This window comes from Pipistrellus hanaki (assembly GCF_964339955.1).
Source record: "Pipistrellus hanaki genome assembly, chromosome: 16".
Lineage (NCBI taxonomy): Eukaryota > Metazoa > Chordata > Mammalia > Chiroptera > Vespertilionidae > Pipistrellus > Pipistrellus hanaki.
Window position 1 is genome coordinate 46,118,917 of NC_140518.1, and position 15,992 is coordinate 46,134,908.

General features: G+C 58.1%; 1 protein-coding gene across 5 annotated transcripts in view; it reads right to left on the reverse strand.

Moving 5' to 3' along the window:
- EPN2 (epsin 2) overlaps positions 1 to 15,992 on the reverse strand; it is a 78,314-nt gene continuing 62,322 nt past the window's right edge. For all 5 annotated transcript variants that reach the window (XM_084861523.1, XM_084861524.1, XM_084861522.1 and 2 more), the window contains 5 exons: positions 15,158 to 15,329; positions 6,286 to 6,459; positions 5,817 to 5,903; positions 3,848 to 4,063; positions 1 to 2,294 (listed from right to left, as the gene is read on the reverse strand). In XM_084861523.1, coding sequence (XP_084717649.1) covers positions 1,996 to 2,294; positions 3,848 to 4,063; positions 5,817 to 5,903; positions 6,286 to 6,459; positions 15,158 to 15,329 — 948 coding nt within the window. In that variant the 3' untranslated portion in view covers positions 1 to 1,995. The remainder of the gene's footprint in view (positions 2,295 to 3,847; positions 4,064 to 5,816; positions 5,904 to 6,285; positions 6,460 to 15,157; positions 15,330 to 15,992) is intronic.

Consider the following 15,992-nt stretch of genomic DNA (forward strand, 5'->3'; position numbering starts at 1 on the left):
TCATGATACAAACGATAAATTATATTTATACAGTAAATATCAATAGTGACACAAGTTCAAAACCAGCTGCCGGCCCCTGGGGCTGAGAAAACGGCGGGGGGACCCACCCGGAGCCCTCAGGGGGGAGCGAGGGCCTGTGTGCAGCTCGCGTGCCAGCGGCGGGCAGTGGCATGATCAGTGCAGGCAGCTGGCAGAGTGACAGCCGTGCTGGGCAGACGTCCGGGTGTCCTGGGCCGTACTGCAGGGGCATCACCGTGCTGGGGGCTGGGAGGCAGCCAGGCCGCACCTGGGGGAGCACCTGCCCCAGGCCACTGCCTCTCCCACCCCAGGCCCGGCCTGAGCCCGGGAGCCTCAGGGAGCAGCACTGGCGACAGGAAGCAGGAAACGCGAGGGGCCCAGGGCAGTCACGCGGCCTGTGTGTCTCCAGACCCAGGGCCGGGCAGACCCCTCGAGAGGCAGGCAGGGGCCGAGGCCCTGCTCAGAGGGCTGGCGGCGGTGGCTGCCCTGGGGTGAGGCCAGGGCACCCCCGGTGGAATGTGAGGGAGAATGCCCTCCCCTAGGAAAGGCAGTCTGTTCTGGTCCGTGGTTTATGACCTAATACTTGTTCATCGTGGAGGCTGGGTGAGGGGCGCGGGAGGGGGAGGGAGGTGACCTAAGGGCACGTTTGTTAACGTCTATCCTGGGTGAGGATGGTTTTCTTCTCCAAAATAAGAGATGACGGATTCTAAGTCTGTGCTGTGTCTGGAGTTAGAGTCAGGGCCAGCCCTGGTCCCTCGCCCATCTCAGCCACAAGCCCCAGGGTGCCACTGCCCCAGCCACCTGCCATCTCCGCCCCCGCCCCCTCTACCTGAGCGAGAATCAGACAGGAGATCACAGACAGTGGTCCGGATGTCTCCTCCTCCACGCTCCCACGTGAGGACGTCCCGCTGGCCGGGCCGCCCAGTTAAAGGGGGTCGGCTGATAACACGGGGGGTCACATTCAGACAGTAGACTTTTTTCTTAACTTTCTTGATGCTGGTGTATCAGTAAGAAAAATAGTTTCTTCTTAGCATCTAGCCGAAAAGGCTGAAAGTTAATCAGTTTGGTAATTTACCAAAAAAGGGAATTAAAGGAAAAGGCAACTGGAGGCTAGAGTTTTTTTGTTGCTGTTGTAGTGTTTTTTTTAAATAAACATCATCTTTTAAGTGTAATCAAACTCTCACATTTTTTTCCTATAAAGAATTTGCTTTAGTTTTCCATAAGGCATTTTTTTGACTCTTCCTATTTAAATTTTCTTATAGAGTTAAAACCATAAATAAGAGAATTGAAACTACTAACATAACATGTGCCAATATCTTAATTCAGCCAGACCTGGTAAATTCTATCAAAACTAGACAGTTAAATAAGAACCACGTTATAAAAATATTAGCCAAAAAGGACTGTTAGATAATTCTGCAAACTCAAATATGAAACGGTACTAAACAAAACATGTGCAAACGTACACAAGCCTCGAGCCGCGTGGCGGGTTATGCCGGGTTAGTTTAAAGCTCGCTCTGGCGGCTGAACGCGAGTCGTCCCAGGGCGTCTCCTTTGAACTCACACACGAGTCAAAGATGCACAACCACTTCCCCAAAGGTCTGTCTGTGGAGCCAGCAGGTCCTCCCACCGACCTGGCGGCAGGGCCGGGGCGCAGGGCAGAGACAAGGCGCCGTCCCGGGTCCTGGGCGAGGCCGCGTCCCGGAGACCCTCCGGCTGAGGCTAACGGCAAGGGCAGCACTGAGGACCCAGGAGCCAGGACCCTGCCCGGGAGGCGGGGGGTGCGGGGGGTCAGGGCGAGCAGGCGGCAGCAGGTGCGCAGAGCCCCTCCCGATCCGAGGCTCCGCACGCCCGGCCTGCTCCCGCCGGAGGACAGGGCTGACAGGAGACCCTTCCACCAGGAGCGGGCTGGAACGACCCCCTGGCCTGACACCGCTCTGTAGTGAGTCCTGCCGGCGTCCTGGCACAGGCGCGTGGGCACTAGAGAAGGAAAGGGTTGGTCGTGCCAGTGGCCGGAGCTGCCGCCGGGGGGATGCCCAGGCTGCCCACCATGTTCATTGTGGCAGGGCCCAGGGGCGCCAGGGCGGAACCGCCGGCCCCCAGGGCTGGGAGTGAGGCCGTGGAGGTCACGGAGGCCACAGCTGTGGGCTCCGCACTCGGGCCCGGCCCGAAGGACGCGCTGGTCCCCAGCACGGGGCTCCCCCGCAGCTGGTTCAGCGTCAGCGGCTGGGGCTGGTTCACCTGGAAGGGGTTGGCGGGGCCCGAAGCCGCAGCGGCACCTGGGGGAGCAGAGGGAGTGGTCAGAGCAGCGTCCGCCCCCGAGGCCGGGCTGGGCGCCCCGGTCCCTGCTGGGCAGCCCGGCACCCGGGGACACGCCTGCTGGACGACCCGCTGTTGGGGCGAGGAGACTGCGGCCGTCACCGGGAGAGGCCAAGCGCCTTGTCCGAGGTCACAGCCTAAGCGAGGCAGAGCCGGGAATGTGCCAGGCTGGAGGCCCAGCTCCGCCCGGGCTGGCCGGGACTCCTCAGCAGCCAGCCACTGGGCTGCCCTGTGACGACGGGTGCCGGGAGGGAGAAGAGCCCGGAGGGAGGCGGGAGCCACAGTGCGTGGCCTGAGTGGCCTTCCCCACGCTGTGCCCTTCTCCGAAGGCTGAGAAGTCCTGCAGGCCAGAGACTGATGCAGCTGTCTCTCCCAGGCTTTCCGGAATTCGTCTCACACAGAAAGCCTCTTCCCTTTAGTAAAACATCTGCTGATCCTCTGCCCCAAGCGCAGGCAGCCCGGCTCCTGCTCAGGAGGGCACCCACGCCCTGCATCAGCCCGCCCTGTGACTACAGGGGAGCTCCCCCGTGAGAGACCCCGAACCGAGACTCCAGCACAGGACGGACTCGCTTGAGGCTCAGCTTAGAAGGGTTAGAGCCTGACCCCACCAAGGACAACAGCCCAGGCCCCTGTGGGCCTCGGAGACAGGCCTGTTTGCCGACAGCACAGCTCTTCCCGGCAAGCCCTCCCCGAGAGCCTGGCAGACGCGTGCCACAGCTGCCAGGGGTGGCAGGAGGCCTTCTGGGGGAGGGACAGAGTTCATGCTGCTCAGGAAGCTGGGTTCTGATCTGGCTCCAGGGAGCAAGGGGCCCTGGAACCGCCTCCTGGGGGGTGCAGGGGGGCGGGAACAAGGCTCCCACACCCCCCACTTCTGCCCAGGACCCCCAACCCCTGCCCCTAAGTCCTGGTCCTTCTCTGCAGGTCCCATCGGGGGCTGCGGTCCGGCCTTCAGATCCCTTCACCATGGGACAGGTCAGGGGCTGAACTCCTTGAACGTGACAAGCTCTTGCCCTCGGGGAGCCCAAGGCCCGCTGGGAACTCTGTGGGGAGGGAGGGCAGTCCCGGGAGTGTTGTCTGGGATGGGCTGAGGGACAGACGGGACTTCCATGGGAGGAGGGGGGCAGGGTGTCCGCATGAGGAGTGTCAGCAGCTGGGCGCTGAGGGCCTGAGCGCTGGAGGGGTGGGGGCAGCGCAGGTCTTTACACAGACACCCCCCCAGCCCCCCGCCCCCCGCAGGGAGAGTGAATGGAGGGGAGGGAGGGCGGAGTTCCCAGCCCCAGGGAAGACAGAACCCAGCAGCAGGTGCCGTGAGGGTCCCTGGGTCCCCAAGGATGGTCCAGCTAAGGGCCCAGTGACATTGCAAACTGCACTCCCACCCCCAGCACCACGGGTGGGCGCCTGCTTTAGGCTCTCCCCGGCTGGGCACAGGCCAGGGGCAGATTCTGCTGTTTCACCCCCCTCAGCCCCTTCTCGGGAGGAGCTGCCAGCCCGCGAGCGCTGGGAAGCCGCTTACCTGGTGCCAGGAAAGGGTTGAGGGACTGGGCCGGCGGGGCTGGCCTGGTCACCAGGGAGTCCAGGTTCACCAGGGCCGCGTTGGGGCCCAGGAAGGACTCGGGGGTCTTCCGGGCGCTGCTGGACTTGCTCGCGGTCACGGTCAGGGGCTGAGACTCAAAGGGGTCGGGGCTTGTAGTTCCGCTTTTTTGGGAAGGCAGAGAGGCCACCGCCTCGGCTACGAGAAATGACAGGCACAGTGCGGTGAGGGGAGGGAGGTCCCGCGGCTCCCGCACCCACGCTGCAGCCGCCAGGAGCCCCGAGCCACGCAGTGCTCGGACCCGCAGCTCCCCGTGGGGTTGCGGGTGGGATGCTCATTGCAGGGTTGTTTCCAATGCCCCGAGCTGGAGACCGGCTGGTCAGAGCCTGCCTCCCGGGCACCAGCCCCCAGGCAGGGACGGGGCCCGGGTGAGGAGAGCAACTCCGTGCGTCCAATGAGGCGGGACACACAGTGCAGACAGCTCAGTCCTCCGAGCTCCGGAAGACGCTGCTCTGGGCTGGCGCCGAGGCAGGGCCGTTTGTTCTGTAATGTTTTCGTTTTCTACTAGTGAACGTCTACAATGAGCATGGGTTTCTTGATAGCTAGAAGGGAGCAAATTATCTTTTGCTCGGAGGGTGTGCGGAGACAGGCCGTGGGCACGTGCTGCTGGGCCGGGTGCAAGGTGGCGCTGTGGTGCAGGGGCTGAGAATGGGCACCCGCGCGCGGGGCCCATTCCAGGAAGCCGGCGGGAAGCAATGGCCGTGGGCGCGGGAGCACCCTCCCGCAGCATTATCCCCCCAGACCAGCCAACCCAGGGTCTCCCCAAGCAGATGGACGTCTCCGCTGGCGGGCGGAGGGGCACCGAGATGAGAAATCTTTTCTCAGACTCAATGTCATGAGAACGTGTTCTCAATCTGCTATCCCACAAGAGGGGGTGGGAGGGGTTCCACTGCACAGCGTGAGCCGAACTGGATTTAAGAGCCGAGGTGCACTGGAAGGAAACGGTGGCTGAGGGCAGGAAGAATCAGAGGGGATTTTCATTTTCTCCCCATAAGCTTTTCCAAATTCCCTCCGACGGGAACGCGCCTGGGATGGGCTCTGCAAGTCCACGGAGGCCCCAGCCCCAGCCGCTGCCTCACGGAGGCGGCCGAGGGCAGCGAGGCTGCACTCTGGCTGCACCAGACACATGGGGCCTGCAGCTTTCTGCGCGCAGCAAAGACCGACCCCACGAAGCGCACATTCTGCGTTGCCTCTGACCCGAGCCGAGGGGCCAGCTGCTCGTACCTTAGACCAGGCCAGCCAGGCCTATGGCTGCCGCAGGGGGAGGCAGAGAGGTGGAGGGAGGAGTGGAGAATAGGGAGAAGCTGAGGAGGAGAGAGAGGAGAGAAGTTGCTGTGTGACAGGCGCAGCCCTGACACGGAGAGGCTCCACGCCGAGGGGTATGGAGAGTGCGTCCAGGCCGCTCTGCCCCTCCCGGCCCTCCCAGCCGGGCATCCGGGGACGAGCTGGGCCTGCAGCCCTAATGCTGGGTCTCCTGTGGGGCTCTGACGGGCAAGCTGGGGATGGCATGGGGATGCCCAGAGCGGGCAGCCTGGAAAAGCTGGCCCTATGGGGTGTGGGATGCTGGGAGGATGAAGGTGAATGGAAACCATGGCTTAGACCCTGAAGGTGGGGAGCCCACTCTGGGCTGGGGGGAGGGGGGTCCTAGGGCAGTCATGAGCCTTAGGGGGAGGTGACCAGAGGAAGCATGGGCCAGTACAAGGAGAGGGAGAAAGGAAACGCAGCTAGGACTGTCCACTGTGCGTGTGGTTTCCTGTGGTCAGACACCCGGGCTCCAGATCGCAGCGCAGAGAGTGCGTGGTGTTGCCAGGCTCTGGACGCTGCTGTTATTTCTGCAGTCCACAGGCCCGTCCAATGGCAGCACTTTCTGGCACCACCCCACCTCACATACCTGTGTTTTTTGAAGTTCGGAGGTTGTCAAATTCGGAAAAGTCATCTTTCATTGTCCCATTCACATTACTGAAGACATCGAAGGCCCCTGAGTGAATACAAGGCCAGGACTGTGAGCACCTGGGGCTCTCCATGTCCCACGTCCCTTCTGGGGAGACGCTGAGAGCAAGGGGCTGCTCGGTTCAGGGTCACGGGGGCTGGACTGAACTTGGCCTCCGGTGCAGAGCGGGGGTGTTCGCCTGCCCACCATCTCCCGGACACAGTGGAGCTGGCACCGCCCATGGGCTCCCCCTGGAGGAGGTGCGGAGCAGAGCCTGTGAGCGCACCGGGGGTGTGGCTGGGGAACTGGACAGAGGCTGCGGGAGGAGGTAGCCTGAAGGCAAATTGAGGGCCCCCTGCCCTGGAGGCAGGAGGGAGAGTGGCGGGTGCGAGGGGCTCCCGGGACCCAGGAGGAAGGAGGGCGGGCTCACCAGAGGCGGCCGCAGGCTTGGCGGCAGAGGCTGCTGCCCAGGCGTCCGCTGCCCTCTCGGCACCGTGGACAGGCTGCTGCGGGGCCGCCCAGGAATCCGAGCTCGTGGAGCTGGAGTGTGTGCTGGTTCCGGGGGGCCCTCCCCACGGGTCCACAGAGGAAGCTGGCTGGGCACCTGGAGGAAGGCGGGTAGGGCTCAGAGAGGCCTCACAAAGTTCTGGGCAGTTGGGGTGAGAGGGCCATGTAGCCACACGAGGGTCTGTGCCCGTGAACGCCCAAAGGGAGCAATCCCAGCAACGCCAGACAGAGCCGAAGCCAGGGCTGCGAGAGCCCGGCAAGGCCACCGGCACATCCCCGTCCCCGGAAGGGGCCAGCCAAGAAGCTGCTGCCCTCCGGGCCAGAGGCCTCCTGCGAAGGCAGGCCCACCTCCCCGAGCGCACAGGCCTCGGACCAGGCTCTGCTGGAGCGCTGTCCCACCTGCTTGAGTGGCTTCTGCCTTTGAAGGAGGGAACTGCCCAGAGAGAGCAGCACAAGGTGAGGGTGCCTGTGCACGGAAACACCGTCACACCGACCGACAGCCCGCCCACCTCGGGTTTTGAAGGACAGGACAGAAAACACTTGAGCAAACTAGCTAAGGGTCAATCCTGTTGCATGAGGCTCCATTTTGGGTACATGTGTACCTATATACACACATCCAGGCACATGTAAACACATGTGCACACACATTTGTGCAAGTGTAGACACATGTGCACACACACACATTTGGGTACATGTAGATATGTACCCCTAATGTCACCTCATTAACTTTGTGCCTTTCTTCTGGATGAACGTAAACACCTTAAGCAGTAAATTTCCCTTGTATTATTGCTCCAGTTGTCCCACAAATTCTGATATGGAAATATTTATATTATTTGGTTCTAAATATTTCTGATTTTCATATTTTCTTCTCTGACCCAAGGATTTAGAAATGTTTTAAAATGTCAAGTGTATGGAGTTTTTCTAGTTATCTGTTACTGACTTTTAAATTGAATGTATTATGGTCAGAAAATACATCCTATGTAATCCCTATCTTCTAAAACTTGTGGGAACTAGCATCCTTGCCTAGTCCATAATCAATTTTTGTTCGGATTCATACGCTAGGCAAAGATGTAACTGAAAATAATGTGTATTCTTCAAGTGCACAGGCTCGGAATCACGCTGCTCATGTTTTCTTACGTTCTGTAACACCCTTTTCCCACCTCTGGCCAGTGTGGCTCAGGGGTAAGATTCCCAGTCAGAGCACATGTCCGGGTTTGGGGCTTGCTCTCCAGGGGGCGGGCAGAGGCAACTGACCGATGTTTCTCTCTCTCCTCCGCAGCATGTCCTCTGGTGAGGATTAAAAAATGAATAAATAAAGAGGTCCCTCCACATGATTGCCATCCTGAGGTCCCCATGCCCGCCTGTCCCACTGCTTTCTGCCCTCACTGGCAAACAGCCCCACACTGCCTCCCAGACGTGCTGGCAGCGGGCTCTCTTCGCTCCGTCACTCGGAAGGTTACTGTCGCCGTCACCGGTGAAGGAAACCTGCACAGAACAGACTTCTTGGAGGACAGACGGCGTTGCCGGGATGGAATTCCAGATGACAGAGGCTCCTGGAGCGCCCAGCGAGCTCCGCCCGTGGTCCTCGGGCCCTGCTGTCGCTCGGAGGCCAGCCGTCGTCTGGCTGCCATCGCTCTGGGTTCATTTAAGGTGTCCTCTTACTCTGGTTTTCTGGGGATTTCTCTTGTCCTGCTTATGATTCGCTAGGCTTCCCGGAGCTGAGAAGCAGCACCTTAAAAAGCCCGTGTCAACATCTTGTCAAATATTAACTTTCCTGGAACTCACACAGATGTGTGCCAGAGATCATTCTGCCTCCGCGCTTCCAGCCACACTGACCTCCCTTTGGTTCCCAAGCACACCGAAGGGCACCCACAGTATCGGCCGCCTCGGGCCCGAGTCCCTCCACCTTTCCCTTCTTCCTGGTTCTCCACCGGCTTCCTCTGGAGCACTCACCACGCAGCCCCAAGCCGCTGAGGGAGCGCAGGAGTGCGCTGCTCTCACTACTTCCCAGCTTGCGAGCTGGAAATACTCCTCCTAGCTTCATTCCCACCGCCCCGAGGGCACGCGGGCCTGTGTGATCCGCTGCCCAAGCCCAGCCTCCAGAAGCCCCTCCTGGTCTCCCAGCCCCCGCAGGACAAGCTCGGGACGGAGCCCCTCTCCCCAGGCCCCTCGCGGGTGCACCAAGGGCCTGTCAGGTCACGGCTCCTGGTCCCAGCTGGAACCGCAGCCTCACAGGCCTTGGTTTCCAACTCGACTGGAGGAAGTGATGTGGTGGCAGCTGGACAGCAAGTCTCAGAGCTGGGCAGTGTCTTCAGAGGCCCCACAATGACACGGGGCGGACCCGGCCTGGAGGCAGCCAGAGGAATCGACACACCCGCTCCTCGCTCCCCGCGGCAGTATGAACTGAACGAGCTCGGTCCGAGGGGCCCCATGGGGCCCACACCCCCTGCAGACAGCTGCTCTCCTTCCTCCGTGCCCTCCCTCAGGAGGCACTCAGTCCTCTCCAGCACCATCCCCTCCTGGAGGGCTGGCCCACTCTCCTCAGGAGGACCCCGCCCACTCCCAGTCCCTCTGAGGGCTGACCTGCCCTGGCAGCAGGGGCGGCTTTTCACCAGCTACAGTCCTGCAAAGCCCCCAGCCCCAACCTCACGCAAACCCTAGGGGAGTACAGAGCGCAGAGACACCCTCCCCGGCCCCGGGCTGTGACCTGGCACAGGAGGCGGGCACCTTAGGCAGCAGGACCTCCAGCTCTGAGGCTGGAGGGAGCGGGGACTGGAGTCCTGGTAATCATCTGAGCACTGAATCCTGCTCAACTGCTTACAACACAGCGTCCAGACCAGGCTGTATCCCAGCTCATTCCGTGTATGTGTGTATGTGTGTGTATTGTGTGCATGTATGAGTACATGTATGTGTGCACACATGGGACCTGCTGGGAAGGCACGGTTTCTACCCTACTGCCTGCCTCCATGCCATCCTGTCTGCCACAGGGTACACTTACTTTCCTGTCTATACTCAGGCCAGAGCCCTCACAGGACTATGCACCCCTGCCTGCCTCCTGGGAGTCTGCCTGTCTCCCCAGCTACAGCCGAGTTCCCAGGAACAGGCTGCTCTGCTCTGCCATCTGCTTCCCTGAGCCTGACACCCAGGAGCTCAGAAACTCCCGGGCACTGATGGGAACAGCTGAACGCAACCACAGGCCCGCATGCTGCCTCCATCCCCCCTCCAGAGAGGCAGCTTTGAATACTGAGGTCAGCAGCACCTCCAGCGTTCCAGGTAGATGTCTGACTGGGGTGATGGGAACACAGGGCACTTGGGTTTTTAGAAGCTGCCCGGTGACTGGAATGGGAGCCTGGATGGGGAGCAGCACTGAGCTCCGGGAGCACGCACGCTTTGGGTCACGCCCTCCTCTGACGCGAGGCCCACAGCACAGACATACAGGCCGGAATGGAGGGACAGCTATGGGTCCAGCCTTGCCGCCCAGACAGGTGACCCGTGGAGTCTCCTCACGCTTTCTGAGCACCTGAGAGCACCCAGCAGGCCCAGGCCAGGCCCTCCTCCGAGGGAAGACAGGTGCCTGCAGGAGGCACCGCACGCTCCTCAGCTAACCTGGCTCCGACCATGTTCCCGCCGCCCTCCACCACCTGGGCTGAGAGCGGGCAGCGGGGCACAGTCCCCGGGAGGGCTTGCTGACAGCCGGCCTTCCTCCTGGAGGCACCAGGGATTCGCAGCGCGGCGGCTGTCCTCCATGTGCTCACCCCTGACAAGTAAATGCTGGGCAAGTCCGTGAGTGCAGGAAAGGGGGATGGACCAAGGGCGGAAAGATCAAGCAGCCTCCAGCCGGCTTCTCTGAGGGCCCTTTCACGGCCTCAGCCCCGCACATGAATATTCATGTGCGCCAGGGGGAAGTCACAGGAAGAGCTAAGCCCCCTCGGAGGGCGGAGGGCATCACGGAGAAGCCAGCAGCACCACCTGCCACTGGCAGGAGCCAGCAGGGCCCAGTCACAGGCGTGCGCCCGCCTCCTGCCAGGCAGGCTGCTTTGTGTGGGAGGTGGGGGAAGTGCCCGCGGACCTGGCAGGCTCCAGCTTCCTCCTCTCAGTCCTCAGGATTTCCTCCAAGGCCAGGCTGCCCCACGCTACTGGGGAAGCAATGGGAATGCAGGGCTGGCTACAAACGGAGGCTTTCAAAACAGTGTTTCTTTCATCCAGAGGATGCAACTAACAGTGTCTGAAAAAGACCCTCTAATCTTCCTAATTTGTGAGGGTGTCCAGGGCAGTGGGGCGGCCCTGAAAACACACCAGCAGCCTTCACTGAGACTAATCCGTGAGCCTGCCTCGCAGGGCGCTCGGCTGTGTCTGTGTCTTGGGAGATGAAAGTCAGGGGGCTGCTCCCATGCTCGGGGGCACCAGCCTCTCCTGCAGCGCCATGGGAACGGAGTGCTGAGAGGGCAGAGCACCCCGTCCACGGGTCTAGCCCGGCACGGTCCCCTGGAGCCACGCTGTGTAGGGTGTTCACATGCCTGGAAATGCTCATCATGTGGTACAAATGGAAACCTCAATCTCTCTCTCTCCATCTCTCTCCCACCCCATACATACATATATTATACATGTACACACACACACACACACACACACACACAATTGTACATACACTATGACCCAACCACGTCAAAACCTCAGTGCCCAGAGCAAAGAGGAGGCAGAGCAGCAGCATCTCCCCAGCCATGGCCAGCGCTGGGGCGGAGATGCCTCCAGGCCCTGCCCCAGGAGGCCTCGCAGCAGCCTCGGACCATGTGACAAGCCGGGCACCGAGGACCAGAGCAGGGCCGGCCGCTAACGCGCTGTGTGATCCCACAGCACAGAGAGCCTCTCTCCCCAAGTCCCTGGGAAAATGCCAAATGTGTCAGAACCAGAGAGAGGCCTGGGGTCAGGAAGCAGGAGACAGATGGCAGTCCGTGAACCACCTGTGGGTGCCTGCAGATATATTTTGATTAGCCCCAAACATTGTCAACATTTAAATATTAATATATTTCAAAAATGCAGGTTTCAATGGTTTCTTTTTTTTTTTCATGTTGATGATCTCATCTTTTTTTTTTTTAATAAATCTTTATTATTCATATTATTACAAAAGCTCCTCATTATTTTCCCCTCCACCAGATTCCCACCCCACCCACCCTTTCCCCACCCCCCCATTGTCCTCATCCATAGGTGCACAGTTTATGCTCAGTCTCTTCCCGCACTCTCCACTCCTCTTTTCCCAGAGAATTGTCAGTCCACTCTCCTTCCATACCTCTGATTCTATTATATTCACCAGTTAATATTGCTCATCAGATTTTTTTAATTCCCTTGGTTTTTAGATTCACTTGTTGATAGTTACATATTTGTTGTTCATAATTTTTATCTTTATTTTCTTCCTCTTCCTAAAGAACCCCCTTCAGCAATTCATATAATTCTGGTTTGGTGGTGATGAACTCCTTTAGCTTTTTTTATTTGTGAAGCTCTTATCTGGCCTTCAATTCTGAGTGATAGCTTTGCTGGGTAGAGTATCTTTGGCTGTAGGTTCTTACTATTCATCACCTTGAATATTTCTTGCCACTCCCTTCTGGCCTGCATGGTTTCTGTTGAGAAATCAGCTGACAATCATATGGGTGCTCCTTTATAAGTAACTACCTGCTTTTCTCTTGCTGCTTTTAAATTCTCTCTTTGTCTTTTGCTCTTGGCATTTTAATTATGATGTGTCTTGGTGTGGTCCTCTTTGGATTCCTTTTGTTTGGGGTTCTGCAGGCTTCCTGGACTTGCAAGTCTATTTCTTTCCCCAGGTGGGGAAAGTTTTCTGTCACTATTTCTTTCAATATGTTTTGGTATCTTGCTCTCTGTCATCTTCTGGAATGCCCATAATTCTGATGTTGGTTCGCTTGAAGTTGTCCCAGAGGTTTCTTACACTATCTTCAACTTTCTGGATTCTCTTGTCTTCTTGCTTCTGTGGAGGAGTGTCCTCTGGCTCTTTGTGTTCCAAGTCTTTGACTTGATTCTTGCGATCTTCCATTCTGTTTTTAGGACTCTGTATAATATTTTTTATTTCGGAGAATGTATTCTTTATTTCTTATTGATCCCTTATTATTTCTAGTTGATCCTTTATTATTTCTAGTTGATCCCTTTTCATATCTTCATAGGTCTTGTTTATTTTATCGGCCTTTTCTAGGAGATTCTTGAAAAACCTTATAAGCATGGTTTTGAACTCTATATCCAGTCACTTTTTGTCCTCCATTTCTTTCGTTTGTGATCTGCTTCCTTGTCTCGGCATTTTCGCTGCTTCCCTGAGTTGGTAGGGTGGGAGGATCAGCTGTATCTATGCCAGGAGACAGCCTTATTCGACTAGACTTGGTCAATCGTTTCTTTTAAAAATTAGATTCATAACAGCCCCTAAGTGGAAGTGACCCAAATATCCATCTACTTCTAAATGGCTGAACAAAATGTGGTATTATCTACAAAATGGGGTATTATTCAGCCACAAAAAGGAATGCAGTAGGAATACATGCTAGTATGTGGGTGAACTTTGAAAACACTTGAAGTGAAAGAAACCAGTCACAAGAGCCACATGTGTGATCCCATTACACATAAGAAATGTCCAGAATGGGCAAATCCAGAGACGGTTGGGGGAGGGGTAAGAGAGAGGGACTGCTGAAAGTGACCGGCTGTCAGAAACGCTCTGCAATCAATGCTGATGACTGGCTAAGAACCACGGAACTGCCACTCAATGGTTAAAGTAGTGAATCTTACGCTATATGAGTTCTATCTTGATTAAAAGTGAACTGGAAGAGCAAACATCTGCCTCTGGGCACCAGCTGCCCTTCCCCACTGCACCCACCTCTGTCAGCCTGTCTGTGCTCCTGCAGTGTGAGAACCAGACTGCCAGAGATGGTCCCCCCAAACAGGAGACTCCCCAGTTCCCCGTGAGGGTCACTTTCCTGGCTCAATCCTTCAGCTCCAGCACACGGCCCTGTCCACCTGCCAAAGGATGGGCTGTGCAAACTTGTTCATTTACGAGATGTGTATTCTACCGCTTCCAACCAGGTGACACAAACAGGAGAGACAGGGTAGAAGGGAAAGCTGCCTCCGTCCAACCACAGGTCTCCAAGCCCCGCCCCAGAATCAGCCGCTGACTCAGCACCATTCAGTTGCCTCTCTCTCCCAGGCTCCTCGGGAGAAGACCGCCCATTTGTTCAATGCTCAGTTCCCGTTCTGAAAGGGACTGACAGTCTTTCCTGAAGAATGTCCTTGTCCATAACTTAGGGTGGCCACCACCACTCTGTCCCCACAGGCAGTGCCACGTGGCACCTCCGCAGTCCCGCCTCGCTGCCCACGTGCACTCAGGAAGACAGTCCACCACAGGCTGGGCACCGCACACGACCATGGACCACACAAACCAAGCTCCCGGCAGCCGTGGTGCTGGCCGTCAGGGAGCAGGAACTGTGCACCATTTGGCCTAGGGTTTGTCCCCAGGCCCAGAGGGCTCCTGCCAGGGAGGGTGGGGCTCTGTCTAAGTCCTTGAAGCCAACAACATCACCCAAGGACACCTGGTGCCAACACTGTCTTCTGGACATGTCCAAGTACTTGGCAAAGCTGCCAGGGCCTGAGTAACCAGGAAGCCACCATCCCAGCCTTCCAGCCCTCATTCCCCGCATCCCCACCTCAACCCCCTGCTGCCTAACGTACACCAGGAAGGCCCCCATGCCTGCACCAGCTACACCACTGCATGCCCTCCTGCCCCGCACAGGGAGCCTTCTGCTGGGAACACTCGGGCCTCTTCCTGGCCTGGCCATCCTGCTCTCCCTTGAAGATTCTTCCAACAGGCCTGCCTCACCCCCACCCCAATTCCTGATAAGCCCCACCTCTGAGCTCAGCCCTGCCCTCACTGCCTGAGCTCTCCACTGCCACCAAGGCCCAGCCAACACCTGACCGGAACCTTGGTTATGTCTGGGCCCCTGCATGACAGGATGGAGCCTGGCATTTGGTACACTTCAGCAAGCACCCAGGAATCCCAGCTGAGTACAAAGATGGTTCTAGTTGGGGAAACAGATCCCAACAGGTATAGGCAAGTTGCCACAAAATACACAATTCCAAGTTCCTAGGCAGAAAAGCACAGACCGCCGTGGCCTGCGGGGCCCAGGCACCTAGAGTGAGGTGCTGCTGCCGGCCAGAGTGCAGGGGGGCTGGGAAGCCATCGCCTGCCGGTCAAGCGTGCGCCCAGCGATCTGCAAACCCGTGCCCAGGATCTGCACCCACGTCAAACCCAGCACGCTGCACTCGGTTTCAGAGCTCTTCCTGCACGTTCGCTTACATTTGGCATTAAACAGAACTTCACAGTGTTCATGCCGCCTAGTAAACTGATTTACTATTGTATTAACTAGTAAGAACAATTACAGCAAATGTATCCCTTTTCATTAGCAGTCACGTAAGTACATCATAGCAACTTGATTTCCACATTTCGTGCTGTGTATTTCAGTTTGTTAACCTGGGCTGCTGAGTGCAATTCTGAGGCTGAAAGCGCTGACGGGTCCCAGTGGTGGGACCAGCCATTTCTGATCACGTGGGAAACAGAGAGGAAGGCTACTTTCCCTCCGCCAAAGCAGAGAGCATCCAAAGCAGAAGGAGAGTCCTCAGGAGGAGAGCAGCAGCCTGGGTCCCCACCAGGGGCAGACTCACCTCACCTCTGCCAGATGAGCGAGAGCAACAGCTCTGCCCTGCTGCCCTCACCCAGTCAGCAGCACGCAGGAGAGGGAGGAGGGGGTCCTTACCGCACGGCCAGGGACTCGAAGTGCCGGCGGGGGCTGCGGGCCCGCTCCAGGGGTTGGTCTGGCTAGCTGAGGCTGACGGGCCCCAGGGCTCAGCTTGCTGGGCAGCAGGGCCTGAGCTGGGGAGGGCGTCCATTAAATCCAACAGAGTGGTCTGCTGTGGGTAGGAGCTGGGCTTTTGAGAAAAGGAGAAGAAGTTTTACTTTGCTATGGTCCAGCAAACATCCACCTGTCAGCAAAAACACTGCCCGTGCTTCTTACTAGAGCAGAGTCCCTCTTGAGGGGCATGAAGCCTTGGCATTGAGCAGCCCCATGCCCTGCCCTGCCCATGTCCCTCTGGCCCCGGCATTACCACAGCCACACGGAGGTATTTACTATGTGCCTAACGATATGCCCACTTTCAGATAGGCCGAGGGCTTTCCGGCATGACCCAGGCTTCCTCCTCCTTCCAGAGCGCACACCCACCGCCTTGCTCCCTAGCTGCCAGGATGCTTGGCCACTGAGCCCCTGGCCCTGTGGTTGGGGGGGGCTGACTCCTGGCTGGATGAGGAGCTTGTTGGGAGCAGAGCCATGTCCTGGTCACCTTGAAGTACGAAGCAGGAAGCCTGGCATAGAAAGGATGACAGCAAGGAAGACCTGCACTACGAGGGCTGACCCTGTGCCAGGAAATGGTTCCGAAGCACCTGACATTAAGCCTATGTAACCAACGGCCTCCATCACTGCATGGGGTGGGCTCTACTCCCTGCTGTGTCACCGGGGGGACTGAGGTACATACAGACCAGCCCGGGGAATGGGAACCTAGGCACCTAGTCCCCTTGGCCATGCCCATTTCTCTCGG